The sequence below is a fragment of the Hemicordylus capensis genome, chromosome 2, assembly GCF_027244095.1.
Source record: "Hemicordylus capensis ecotype Gifberg chromosome 2, rHemCap1.1.pri, whole genome shotgun sequence".
Classification (NCBI taxonomy): domain Eukaryota; kingdom Metazoa; phylum Chordata; class Lepidosauria; order Squamata; family Cordylidae; genus Hemicordylus; species Hemicordylus capensis.
Genome location: NC_069658.1, coordinates 261,104,339 through 261,116,742, shown reverse-complemented (window position 1 = coordinate 261,116,742; position 12,404 = coordinate 261,104,339). Strand labels below are relative to the sequence as shown.

Genomic DNA, 12,404 nt, shown 5'->3' with positions numbered 1-12,404 from the left:
TTATGTCCTTATATCCTACCCTTCTTCCAAAGAGCTTTTGGGGTTACATAAAAGTAATCTCCTTTTCTTCTTAGCACAACCTTGTGAGGTAGATTAAATGGAGAGATGGTAATTGATCCAGGTCAGCCAGTGAGCTTAATATAACTGATTCTGAGCAAGGAGTTGAACCCAAGTTTCCCTGGTTCTCAATCTGAGCTCCAATAATTCTCAGTTATGATTTATGAGCTCATCGTTTCTTCATTCCTATCCACATTCTTGATTATGTACGCAGAAAAGGAAGTTGTTAGCTCTCAGACCAAGGCAAAGCCACAGGGCTGTGTGAGTCTCAGTTTCATTTCTGTGATGTGCACAAATGAAACTGAGAGACAGAAAGTGCCTACAGGATTAATACATTCCTTTCATGAGGATCAACTGTTTTCACATTCCAGTGCTGCCCTCTAGAGGATCTTACATGATTGATTTTTTAAAGAAAGAGCCTTGGCTGCAGCAATTTTACTGAAGAAGACTGGAAGTTCTCCACAGTTCATGAAGGGGAAGTCAAGGAAAGTGGCTCCAAAGAAGTGTATTGCTATAACTGGCTATAGGAGGAAGACCTTCCTTCACCATTTCTGATCCCGGAAACTGCGGAGGATATGATGGGCCCGATAAGCCTGGAAGGAAGTAGGGCTGGTTTTCTTTGGTCTTAAACAATAGGAAATCTGTATCAGAAAACAAAAGGTGCATGTGAGGGAAGAGGTCAAGCAAAGAAGCAGAAAACGCAGTATGTACTCTCTCTAATTGTTAGAACCAAATCCTCTTCTATACTTAGAACCGGCTTTTCTCAATTACGTCTGTCATTTCATAGACATTCCCCTCCAGTCCACTCACTATAGTTACCAAGTCCCACACCTCTCGTGATGTTCCCATTAATGAGTTACTCTTGCCATGATCACTCCCTTACCTCACTCGTGTTGACATGACAGCCCTATGTTAACTTAAATCTACTCGTCAATAAGTATCTCCCCTTCATGACACGAAACCAAACAAGAACGAAAGTACTACACCAACTACGGAAAGGAAAAGCAGGAACAGAGTGAGGATGATTTATTGTGCACGCACACACACACACACCTAAGTCCCGACACATTTCTAGGTGAAAAACCTCCCTCGGGGGAAAGTCTGCATATTACACACTGCAAAGCTTTACACAGCCGTCTCCTTGCACCATTCCTGCTCTGCCTTTCCCCCTCATTATGGGAACAAAAATCGCATTTAAGTACCACAATGTCTTGTGGCACTTTAAAAGTTGACAGAATGATTGAAGCATAGGCTTTTATGGATCTGATGAAGTGGGAAGGCCACAACAATGAATCAACAATAAACCTTGCAGATCTGTGTTTGTTTGTTTGTTTGTTTGCTGCAGCAGACTAACATGGATATTCCTATGGGAACATTTGTATTACAGTGGTCAGGCCGATAACATCAAAACAGAAGACAAACATCAGCAAAACAGAGGATATAAAGGGCATTTGTCAACCAAGAAAGGAAGGAAGGAAGAGGACAAAAGAGGACTAGTTTGCATAAAATTTGCACATATTAATTTCTAAAGTATTTGTGATTAGCAGCTTGTAATGTAGCAAGACTTGGGGGTGGGTCAGTTGGGGATTTAGGTATGGATAAGAAGCTAATATTCAGAAAAGAAAAATTCCCACCATGATGGGCCAGGGTGCAGCCATTACCCCACCCTCTTATGTGAGGTCACAAAGCTAAAATGTGGACTCGGCAGTCAGCTAAGCCTGCATAGCTTCTAGCTTGCTTGCAACAAATTAGTCATTAGTGTGTGAATTACCCCTTTTGTTCTGTGGCCGCAAAGCAAGTTACAGAGCAATGGGAAGAGGGGGCTAGTGGAGGGTGGTGTGACTGGAATTTTGCAAGTTTTCCTATATAAGCTTGATGCTAAGTTGCTGTGGTGTGCTTGCTTTGGGAAGGATCCTCAGCACCTTTATTCTGCACAGAATAAACTTAGAAAGATTTCCACCCTTGGTGTGTTCATTGACTCTTGCACGCCAGGCATGCACCCCATTTTTGGGACAACAACCATGCATGGATTCTCCCACACCCATATTTGGATCTGAGGTTTTATTGGTCAGAAGGTCAGCAGGATTTGATTCAAGAGTTAAGTTTCACTTTCTGGAATAGAAACATATATTGGGCCCTTTCTCATGATCAGTTATCTGGGCAGGAGGGTGCATAAAAAGGAAGGCTACAAGAGTTTACCTCCCCTTCAGACAACCAGGTCCCAGTTGCTGGGTGTATGGATCATGTTCCCAGAAGATCTGCTGCTGCCCAACATGGTGGAGGTGTGGGGACAGGGACGCATTGTCCCAGCCCCCAGAAATCTCACAGTGCATCACACAAGTGCATGGTACATTGTCTCCTGACTCTCTCCTTCTTTCCCCCAAAGAAGTGCCAATAAACACTTCAAAAAAACAATTAAACGGTCTAGCTATTCCCCCAAATCCTGGACAAACCAGAAAACATTCTTAATTCCTGGCACCCCTTTATTACAGGGGACTGACTGGGATGAATGAGGATGCCTGGCCACCCTAATTTATAGGTGTGTGTGTGTATACACACACACACACACACACACACACACACACACACACGTTATCTTATTAATCCTTACAACAACCTTGAAAAGTTGTATTCCCTCCCCCCCCATTGCAAATGGGCTCAGAGCTGAGGTTATTATTAATTACTTTTTAATCCCAGATTTCTTTCAAACAGACCAGAATGGTGATCATGATTCCTTCCCCCTTCCCCCACTCACAACAATCCTAGCTCTTTCCAGACATTCCATGAGGATGTGCACACACATTGGTGGTAAGTGGAATTGCTGGAGCAGGCCCCACCCTTAACTTACATTTCAGCCATTGAAACAAACATATTTAGGTTAGCTGGAGTCTGCCACTGTGGTTTTATCCCTGCCTGGGTATGCATATATTTCTTCATGGTATGATGCTCCTGTGAGGTAGGTTAGGTTGGGAGAAAGTGACTGACCAAGACCTCCAACTAAGTTTTGTTGCTGAGCAGGGATTTGAATGTAGGCCTCTCTGGCTGATGGCAGCAAAAGAAGAAGAAGAAAGTCCACGTAAGTGTTCCTAGTGTGGCACAGTGTGAGCTTGTGAGGTTTAGTGGTTAGAGTGCTGGCTCATGACCAGGGAGACCTGGGTTCAAACGTCTGTTGATCTGTGATGCTCATTGGGTAGCCTTGGGTCAGCCACCATCTCTCTTAGCCTAACTCGTCACCTCACTGGGTTATTGTGAGGATAAAAGTAAGATAGACTGTGGTCAGTAGGCCTGCTCCAGCAGAGCTCTTTTTATATTCTTAGTTTAAATGCAGGTTACTACAGCCAGTGGAACTGGGTCTTATTTCAACTAGGGCAGTCAGATGCAGTGTTCCCTCTAAGGCGTGCGCAAGTGTGCGTGCTCACAATTTTTTTGATGTCCACTCAGTTCATTTTAGATCCCGCTCAGGTTGAATCAGGAAGGCCCCATTCTAAATGCATGTGTGCACACACTGCCTTGATACTGCTGCCCTGAACAAAACTCATTCTGCGCACAGAAGAAAAAAAATTGAGAGAACACTGGGCAGATGATAAGCTATTATTTCTGCTTCACAGAGGACTTTCCCTACTAGCTCTATGTTTGTGTTGTTATGATATTGATTTAAATGGAGCTATGCATGCTATATCACATTCTCTCTCTTTTTCTCTCCCCGCACCCCCCAGCACACACCCCTATTCTGCCATTTTGGCACATGTATGCAGGTGACTTCCTAATGATGCCTCCTTGCCCTGCTCCTTACCAAGCAAATCAGGAACATAAGAGCCCACAGGCAAACGATACAGATCAGAATAATGGCCCAGTAGGGGAGGCCAAGTTCATTTTCGGGGTTTTTTGCAGCTTTGAGGGGAGAAAAAAGAAGAAGATATTATTTTATTACATTTATATCTCACTTTTCTTTTACTATGGAACTCAGGGCAACATACATGAAGTTCCCTGGCATAAGGCTACCATGTGCTGATAGAGGTGGAACATAATAAGCCTGTTCTCAAAAGCAGCCTAACCCAGGCTAGGGCAGCTCAGCCTAGGTTAGGTTGCTCGTGCGGAACGCTGGATCGCTCCTGAGCCCTCTGCTCCCACCCAGCCTAATGCTGCTTTTTGCCCTGGTTAGAGCCCTTCACCCCGACGCCAGGACAATGTGTTTGCTCACACTGCTTGCAGCCTGAGCCGATATAAAGATGGGTGCCTAGAGCAGGGATTCTCAACCTTGGGTCACCAGATTTTGTTGGCCTTCAACTCCCATAATCCCCAGCCCCAATGGCCTTTGGTTGGGGATTATGGGACCTGAAGTCCAACAACATCTGGAGACCCAAGGTTGAGAACCCCTGGCCTAGAGCACCCGACTGATGGGGGAATTTCTCAATGCACTGCACTCAGCGTGCAGTGCATTGTGGGATTCCCTGAGGCTAGGATCCCCAGTGGCAATACAGCCTCTGGCAAGCTGCGCAGCTCCTGGGAGCGCTGCTCATGTGTGCAGCCAAGCCACATGGCCAGTCAGGCAAGGAGATAGTCTGGGAGGAAGATAAGTACAGTGGAGCCTTCCCCGCGCCCCATCTCCCACCCTCCCTCCCACCTCCTGGTTGTGTGAATAGCCTTATTATGCAATCTTTGCAATTGTTGATGAGTTTCAGGAGAAAATAAAAGGGCATAGTGTCACCCAGGAGAAGAAGGGGGTATCACTCAGAAAGGGGAGCACTGATGTACTGTGGTTTGGAGTGCTGAACATTCAGTGGGTAAGGGGTCCTGGGAAATCTGAACCCTAAATCTGAAGGTTAAGATACTAATTTTGAGAATACAGAACAGAAACAAAGCTTGAGTCTACCTATCAGGTAGAATGTCCCCTAATATTTTTAACAGGCTCTTGAGGGTCCAGAGCACGCTCTGTGCAGCAGGAGAAACCGAGGCAGGGCTAAAACTAGCCTGAAAATCCATCCATGCAGAACATTTTGATTGACACACAAACAGTTCTGCCCATCCCTGACACTGCATTTGCAAGTATTCATGGAAACATCTAACTGATAGCAGTCCCTTTTACTGTAAAGCATCTTGTGGCAATTCAGCCCAAGCGGAGCTCCTTGCTGCTTAGAGGGATGGTGGGTACTCACTATTGTACCTATAAATATCTGGAGGGCTCTCTCATCCTAGTTTTGGGTTGCAGAGGGTTGCTTGTCATGACCTAAGCACTTGACGTGGACTCAGTTTACACATTGAACAGAATTTAGTGGTAAAGTTTTTTCCCTGGGCTCTACTGCTTCAAGATGCAGGTGAGGCATTCTATGTTTGAATGCTCAGAGAAAAAACATCTCCCTACACACAGGAAAAGAACATGTCAGAGAGCAGTCGAAGCCATTCTTCTCACTGACATACTAGCTTTCTATATGCAGAGGGTTTTTTGTTGTTGTTTGTCATGCGGGAACCTTAGGGTCAAACTAGATGTTAGTTTCGGCCAGTGCCAGCTTGATGCCATCCAGCATGAGAGGCAACAGCAAGAAGCCGCTCTGCCCCTGTTGATGGCAGCGCCACCCATGGGTGGGAGCCAGCACTGCTGCTGCTACATCTAGTAACATCTAGTTTGGTCTTTGGATGCCATGTTGTTATTATACAGGTAAATAAACCTACCTGTGGTGGTACCTGATGATGAAGATAGTGCTGTGACTCCAGAATCTGTTTTGGTAGAGGAGTCAGGTGAAATGGTAAAGGTAGTGGTGTTGGAGCCAGGCAAAGCTGAGGGAAGAGCAGTGGCATTGGCCAGGAAAGAGTGGGGTGGAGAACTGGAGGCACTTGAGACATTCTGAGGAATAGATGGCACAGGAATAGTAGAGCCGTTGGCAGCTGCTGCACCTGAGGAAGTGCCATTCATGTGTGCTGTGCCTGAGGAGGTGCTGTTGGCAGGCGCTGTGCCGGAGGAGCTGTTGCTGACGGGTGCTGTAGCTGAGGAGGTGCCATTGGCCACTGCTGAACCTGTGGTGGTGCTGTTGCCAGGTGCTGAGCCTATGAGGGTGCCATTGACTAGGGCTGGGCCTGTGAGGGTGCCATTGACTAGGTCTGGGCCTGTGAGGGTGCCATGACCCAATGCTGGGCCTGTGAGGGTGCCATGACCCAATTCTGGGCCTGTGAGGGTGCCATTGACTAGGGCTGGGCCTGTGAGGGTGCCGTGACCCAATGCTGGGCCTGTGAGGGTGCCATTGACTAGGGCTGGGCCTGTGAGGGTGCCGTGACCCAATCCTGGGCCTGTGAGGGTGCCATTGACTAGGCCTGGGCCTGTGAGGGTGCCATGACCCAATGCTGGGCCTGTGAGGGTGTCATTGCCCAATGCTAGGCCTGTGAGGGTGCCATGACCCAATGCTGGGCCTGTGAGGGTGTCATTGCCCAATGCTGGGCCTGTGAGGGTGTCATTGCCCAATGCTGGGCCTGTGAGGGTGCTGTTGCCCAATGCTGGGCCTGTGAGGGTGCCATGACCCAATGCTGGGGCTTTGAGGGTGCCATTGCCCAATGCTGGGCCTGTGATGGTGCCGTTGCCCAATGCTGGGTCTGTGAGGGTGCCGTTGCCCAATGCTGAGCCTGTGAGGGTGCCATTGACTAGGGCTGGGCCTGTGAGGGTGCCATGACCCAATCCTGGGCCTGTGAGGGTGCTGTTGCCCAATCCTGAGCCTGTGAGGGTGCCATTGACTAGGGCTGGGCCTGTGAGGGTGCCATGACCCAATCCTGGGCCTGTGAGGGTGCCGTTGCCCAATCCTGAGCCTGTGAGGGTGCCATTGACTAGGGCTGGGCCTGTGAGGGTGCCATGACCCAATCCTGGGCCTGTGAGGGTGCCATGACCCAATGCTGGGCCTGTGAGGGTGCCGTTGCCCAGTGCTGGGCCTGTGAGAGTGCCATTGACTAGGGCTGGGTCTGTGAGGGTGCCGTGACCCAATGCTGGGCCTGTGAGGGTGCTGTTGACCAGGGCTGGGCCTTTTATGGTGCCGTTGCCCAATGCTGAGCCTGTAAGTGTGCCGTGACTCAATGCTGAGCCTGTGAGGGTGCCATTGCCTGGTCCTGTGAGGGTGCCATCAACCAGAGCTGTGAGGGTGACTTTGCCTGGTGATGAGCCTGTGAAGGTGCCATTGCCAAGTGCGGAGCCTGTGAGGGTGCCGTTGATCAGGCCTGGGCCTGTGAGTGTGCTGTTGGCCAGTGCTGAGCTTGTGAGGGTGCTGTTGCCCAATGCTGAGCCTATCAGGTTGCCATCAACCTGAACTGGGCCTGTGAGTGTGCCATTGCCCAATGTTGAGCCCATGAGGGTGCTATTGGCCAGTGTTGAGGCTGTGAGGGTACTGTTGGTTAGCGCTGAGCCCATGAGAGTGCCATCAACCAGTGCTGAACCTGTGATGGTGCCGTTGCCAGGTACTGAGCCTGTGAGAGTGGCCAGTGCTAAGTTTATGGTGGTTCTGTTGGCCAGTGCTGATCCTGTGAGGGTCCCGTCGGCCAGGGCTGAGCCTATAAGGGTGCATAAATATAGATGAACAACACTGTGTTCCTACAAGATAGCAAGTGCTCCTACAAGATAGCAGATATATGATCCCACATCAGATCTGCACAAGGACCCTGCGCCACTGAGGTGACTTCAGCCAACTCATAGCAATCTTTCTGAATCTCTTTATCTGTTCTCTTTATCTGTTTCCTCCCCTTAGCTTCAGGAAGGAGCATGCCACCTTCCTCGAGTTCTCATTGGTATGATATCTCATTCAGACACAAAGGAGAAATGACCAATTGTCTCTAGACCATTTACTCCTCCCACTATTAACCAGCAGTTTACTTAATGAAAGGAATGGCCAGCCACATCAATATTGTTGTGGCTGATGGCTGGCCATTTCTTTTGTTGGGCACATTACTGGTGAAATAACCCAAGAGGTCTAATTTATTGGCCAGCAGATGCTTCTTCCTGGGAGTCTTGCCATCTTCTCCAAAGGAAGCCCAAGCCAGTTAGTGCTGTCCCTGAACATCTAACCACTCAGATAGGTGGGGAATATGTAACAAATATCTTTCTGTTTTCACTACTTTCCATTTGTTTAACGATTTTACTACTTTTAGTGTAGAGACATTTTTTGGCTCTTTGTTCATCTTTGTAATTTTGATTGTTTTGTGTTTTGGTTTAACTATATATAGTACTTTACTGTTTGGGGGCGCTGCCTTATAGGGGTGTGTGAGTCAACTCAGCTCAAAGGGCTTGGGTCTAATTGAACCAGGCCCAGCTCAGTCTGAAGTGGAACTGAACTGGAACCGCTTTGACCCAAGCCACCTCAGATACCCCTTTACCAGTAAGAGGTGGCAGAGCTTCTGTAAAAGTAGAATGGGTGGGAGTTAAAATGTATCTTAGAAGTGCTGCTGGCGGTGGTGGCTGCAGCGGTGGGTGGCCACAGGGGAGGGGGCGGTGGCAGCTCTCCAACCACCCCCACCGGCCTCCCCCTGAGTAGCCTGGGTGGCCATCTTGTGGCAGAGAATTCCACAAGTTGATTATGTGTTATGTGAAAAAGTACTTCCGTTTGTTGGTCCTAGATTTCCCGGCATCAATTTCATAGGATGACCTCTGGTTCTAGTGTTATGGGAGAGGGAGAAGAATTTCTCTCTATCCACTTTCTCCACACCATGCATGATTTTATAGACTTCTATCATGACTCCGCACAGTTGCCTTTTATCTAAACTAAATACCCCTAGGTGTTGTAGCCTTGCCTCATAAGAAAGGTGCTCTAGGCCTCTGATCATCTTGGTTGCCCTCTTCTGCACCTTTTCCAGTTCTACAATGTCCTTCTTTAGATGTGGTGACCAGAATTGTATGCAGTACTCTAGGTGTGGCCGCACCATAGATTTTTATAAGGACATTATAATATTAGCAGTTTTATTTTCAACCCCCTTCCTAATGATCCCTAGCATGGAATTGGCCTTTTTCACAGCTGCAGCACATTGAGTCGACACTTTCAAGGAGCTGTCCACCATGACCCCAAGTTCCTTCTCCTGGTCAGTCACCGACAGCTCAGATCCCATCAGCATATACTTGAAACTGGGGTCTTTCGTCTCAATGTGCATCACTTTACACGTGCCAGCATTGAACCTCATTTGCCATTTTGTCACCCACTCACCCAGTTTGGAGAGATCCTTTTGGAGCTGCTCACAATCCGTTTGAGATTTCACTACCCGAAAGAGTTTGGTATCATCTGAAAATCTGGCCACCTTGCTGCTTACCCCTGCTTCTAGATCATTTATGAATAAATTTATGAATAAATATAGTCTGAGGGCTATAGGCCACCTCCACCCTCAGAGGCAAGATGCCTCTAAATACCAGTTGCAGGGGAGTGTAAGCAGGAGAGAGGCATACCTGCGTGCTTCCCAGTGGCATCTGGTGGGCCACTGTGTGAAACAGGATGCTGGACTAGATGGGCCTTGTGCCTGTTCCAGCAGGACTGTTCTTATGTTCTTGTGTTCTCTTTGTCCTGCCCCCCTCTTGTTGTCTCTCCCCTCTGCTCTGGCTTTCTCTGATTGGGGGGCACTCTCAGGGGCCTCTCACTTCCTCCTCCTTGCTCCCTGCTCTGCCTGCACTCTCCATTAGCCATGTGGCTTCTTTCTCTCCCTCTCGGCTCTGCAATGTGAAGATAGAAAGCAATGGGACACAGGCTTTTCTATGCTTTTTAAACTTCCACATTAAACCTTACTTGCTTTTGAACCTTAAACGTCGGTCTCAGAAGATACTCTTTAAAGGGCTTGGCTCTTGCACATGCTTGCTCTGTTATAATTGGAGTGAACTCAACCTCTCCCCTCCGATAGGGTGTTGACAGCAACTGGGAGGAGGGGGAAGAGATTATGTGCTAGCTGCAATCTGGGCAGGATGGCAGCAGCCAAACCACATCATGTATCCAGTGCTGTAATGAGGGTGGAGGGAAAGCACATTGTTCACCATGCTACGCAGATCACACCCAGCACCCAATAACTTCCCCCTCCTCCTCCCTTGATTTTTGCCAATATGTGGCCATTTCTTGGGGGCACGCATGGGGCTTGGAGCCTGCCTGTACATTCCACCTACCCAGGTGCCAGTTGTGAGTACCTTCCTATACTGACTGGCAGTGGCTCTCCAAGTCTTTCCCAGCCCCCCCCCCACCTAGGACCATCTGCATGCTAAGCAGACGCTCTGCCTCTGAGGTGCGTCCACATCCCCAGTGGAAACAATTCAGCTATAAGGAGTGGCACAAATCATTTTCAGCCTCCACCAACTTTTGAGAGACACTGGAACAAGAGCCCTTGACAAAGGCCTCACCAAAACTCATTGGGCCAGGGATAAGGTTGAGAGGCATTTAGGGTGTTCCTGCCCTTTCTGCCTGGTTTGATGCCTCTCCCTTTTTTGTTCCTGCAGTGGTCCCTGGCAGATGGCCACCCAGCCTTGGAAGTGCCCTCTTCATCTGCCATATAAGAGAAAGACAGCACTGGGAACTCCTATATCTCTAATTACATCTACTTCCACCATCAGAGCCAGGAATTAAAACCCAGGAACAGGGGCATAACTATAAGAGGGCAAGGGGAGACAGCTGTCTGGGGGCCCACTGCCTTGGGGCCCCCCCCGAGGCAAGTCACATGACTGACTCCCCCAGCCGCACACCCACCCGGGCTTCCTTCAGTTGTATTCATCCTCCAAAATTGATGTGAGTGTTAAGACCTGGAGCTACCAGAATAGCATGTCTTTCTCTAGTACCATGAATTGACTTGCATCGTCACACACACACACACACACACACACACACCCCTTATAATTTATAAGGTTTAATTAATTTCTATATATATACATTTTACTATGCTTTTTGTTACCACTATTCAGCCCATTTAAGATTTCTTTACTTCATGAGCTGAACTTCAGTGAGGGGGGTGCCCATTTTAAAATCTTGTCTCTGGGCCCACTCCAACCTTGCTACGCCCCCTGCCCAGGAATCAGGTGCCATCATGATATTAAAAGGAGAAGAAGAAAAAGAGAGAGAAAAGGTACTTACCTGTCAAGCTGAGGCATAAAGGCAAAATAATCCATAAATCATGTGTGGGTATTTGTAGGCTGTCCATTGTGGCGATGGCAGACTTTGATGAGGTGTGATGATCAGTGACACTCTTCCTACTTATATAGTTGCTCGGGGGGGGGGGGGGGAAGAAAGAAAAAAGAAAAGAAGAAGAAGAAGAGGAAATTCATCTCATTGAACACCATCATGCCCAGCGTCCACTTTATAGTGGTAGGTGAGATCAAATGTGCTATTTTTGGTCTAGTACGGTTGGCACACCTTATTTATGTCATGTTGATCTGTTTTCCAGTGTTAATGGACTATACAGAAAGGGCAGGGCTGAGCAGAAGTGTTTGGAAGAGCTTGAGTGGATAATCATTTTGGCAGGCTTCGTGACAAAAGTATTTTTCTTGACAAAAGGCATGGAAGAGTTTTTTTAGCCAAAGAGATGAGGAGGGATTATATGATTTTAAAAAACCATTAGAGAAGTGTGTGAAGTTTATTTCCAAATTAATAAGCAGGAAATGACGAATCAAATATTTCAGAAACCTTCAATGTTGCCTAAATACCAGGATGATGGAGGCATCAAGAGAGGTACATGGACTATTAACAAAGAGGCACAGGGTTGGAGCCGTCATTTTGATCTGGAGATACCTTGACAGAAACACTGTCAAGCTCTCCCCATCTCCGTTACACACACACACGCGCGCACACACACACACACACACACATCCTTTCCTCCTGCTCTGCCCTCCTAATCTGGAGGGCAGAGCCCTCCGTCATTTGGATGCCATGATCATTAAAAATAAAATCACTCCTCCTTTCCTTTAGTCATTTGATTTAACTCTGACATAGAAAATGATGACGGCAATGCTTTTCAATACGTTTTCATGAGCCAGATTTTATAGATATAGGCTGACGTGAAGAGGAAAATAGTTAGAGATCCTAACATTATTATTATACTATTATAATAATTTTACATTTTATATCCTGCTTTTCCTCCGAGGAGCCCAGAGCAGTGTACTACATACTTAAGTTTCTCCTCACAACAACCCTGTGAAGTAGGTCAGGCTGAGAGAGAAGTGACTGGCCCAGAGTCACCCAGCAAGTATCATGGCTGAATGGGGATTAGAACTGGGTCTTCCCAGTTCTAGTCCAGCACTCTAACCACTACACCACACTAGCTCTTTTAATTTCAATAGACTACTTTGAATGATTTCCCTCATCATGTCAGCCACTATAGTACTTATGTAGTTGTCCTCTGTTCCTCAAATATAAGAATTAGTAAGG

The 12,404-nt window shown here is 47.6% G+C and overlaps 1 protein-coding gene across 1 annotated transcript; it reads right to left on the bottom strand.

Annotated features, from left to right (window-relative positions):
* Positions 1 to 11,246, bottom strand: LOC128343963 (putative per-hexamer repeat protein 5). The gene is made up of 5 exons (XM_053293402.1): positions 11,115 to 11,246; positions 9,458 to 9,718; positions 5,728 to 7,581; positions 3,851 to 3,948; positions 1 to 698 (listed from the first exon to the last, which is right to left on the bottom strand). Exons 3-5 carry the CDS (start codon positions 7,439 to 7,441, stop codon positions 600 to 602), a joined length of 1,911 nt encoding a protein of 636 aa, XP_053149377.1. The 5' UTR covers positions 7,442 to 7,581; positions 9,458 to 9,718; positions 11,115 to 11,246; the 3' UTR covers positions 1 to 599.
* Between the last annotated feature and the right edge of the window lie 1,158 nt (positions 11,247 to 12,404).

Bases quoted from the DNA above. Each gene is read 5' to 3' on its own strand.
- LOC128343963 (XM_053293402.1), bottom strand. From the start codon at position 7,441: ATGGGCTCAGCGCTAACCAACAGTACCCTCACAGCCTCAACACTGGCC. The intron at 3,949-5,727 runs GTAGGTTTATTT...CTCCCCTCAAAG, and splicing joins ATCATCAGGTACCACCACAG to CTGCAAAAAACCCCGAAAAT. The intron at 699-3,850 runs GTAAGGAGCAGG...TTTCTGATACAG, and splicing joins TTATGTTCCTGATTTGCTTG to ATTTCCTATTGTTTAAGACC.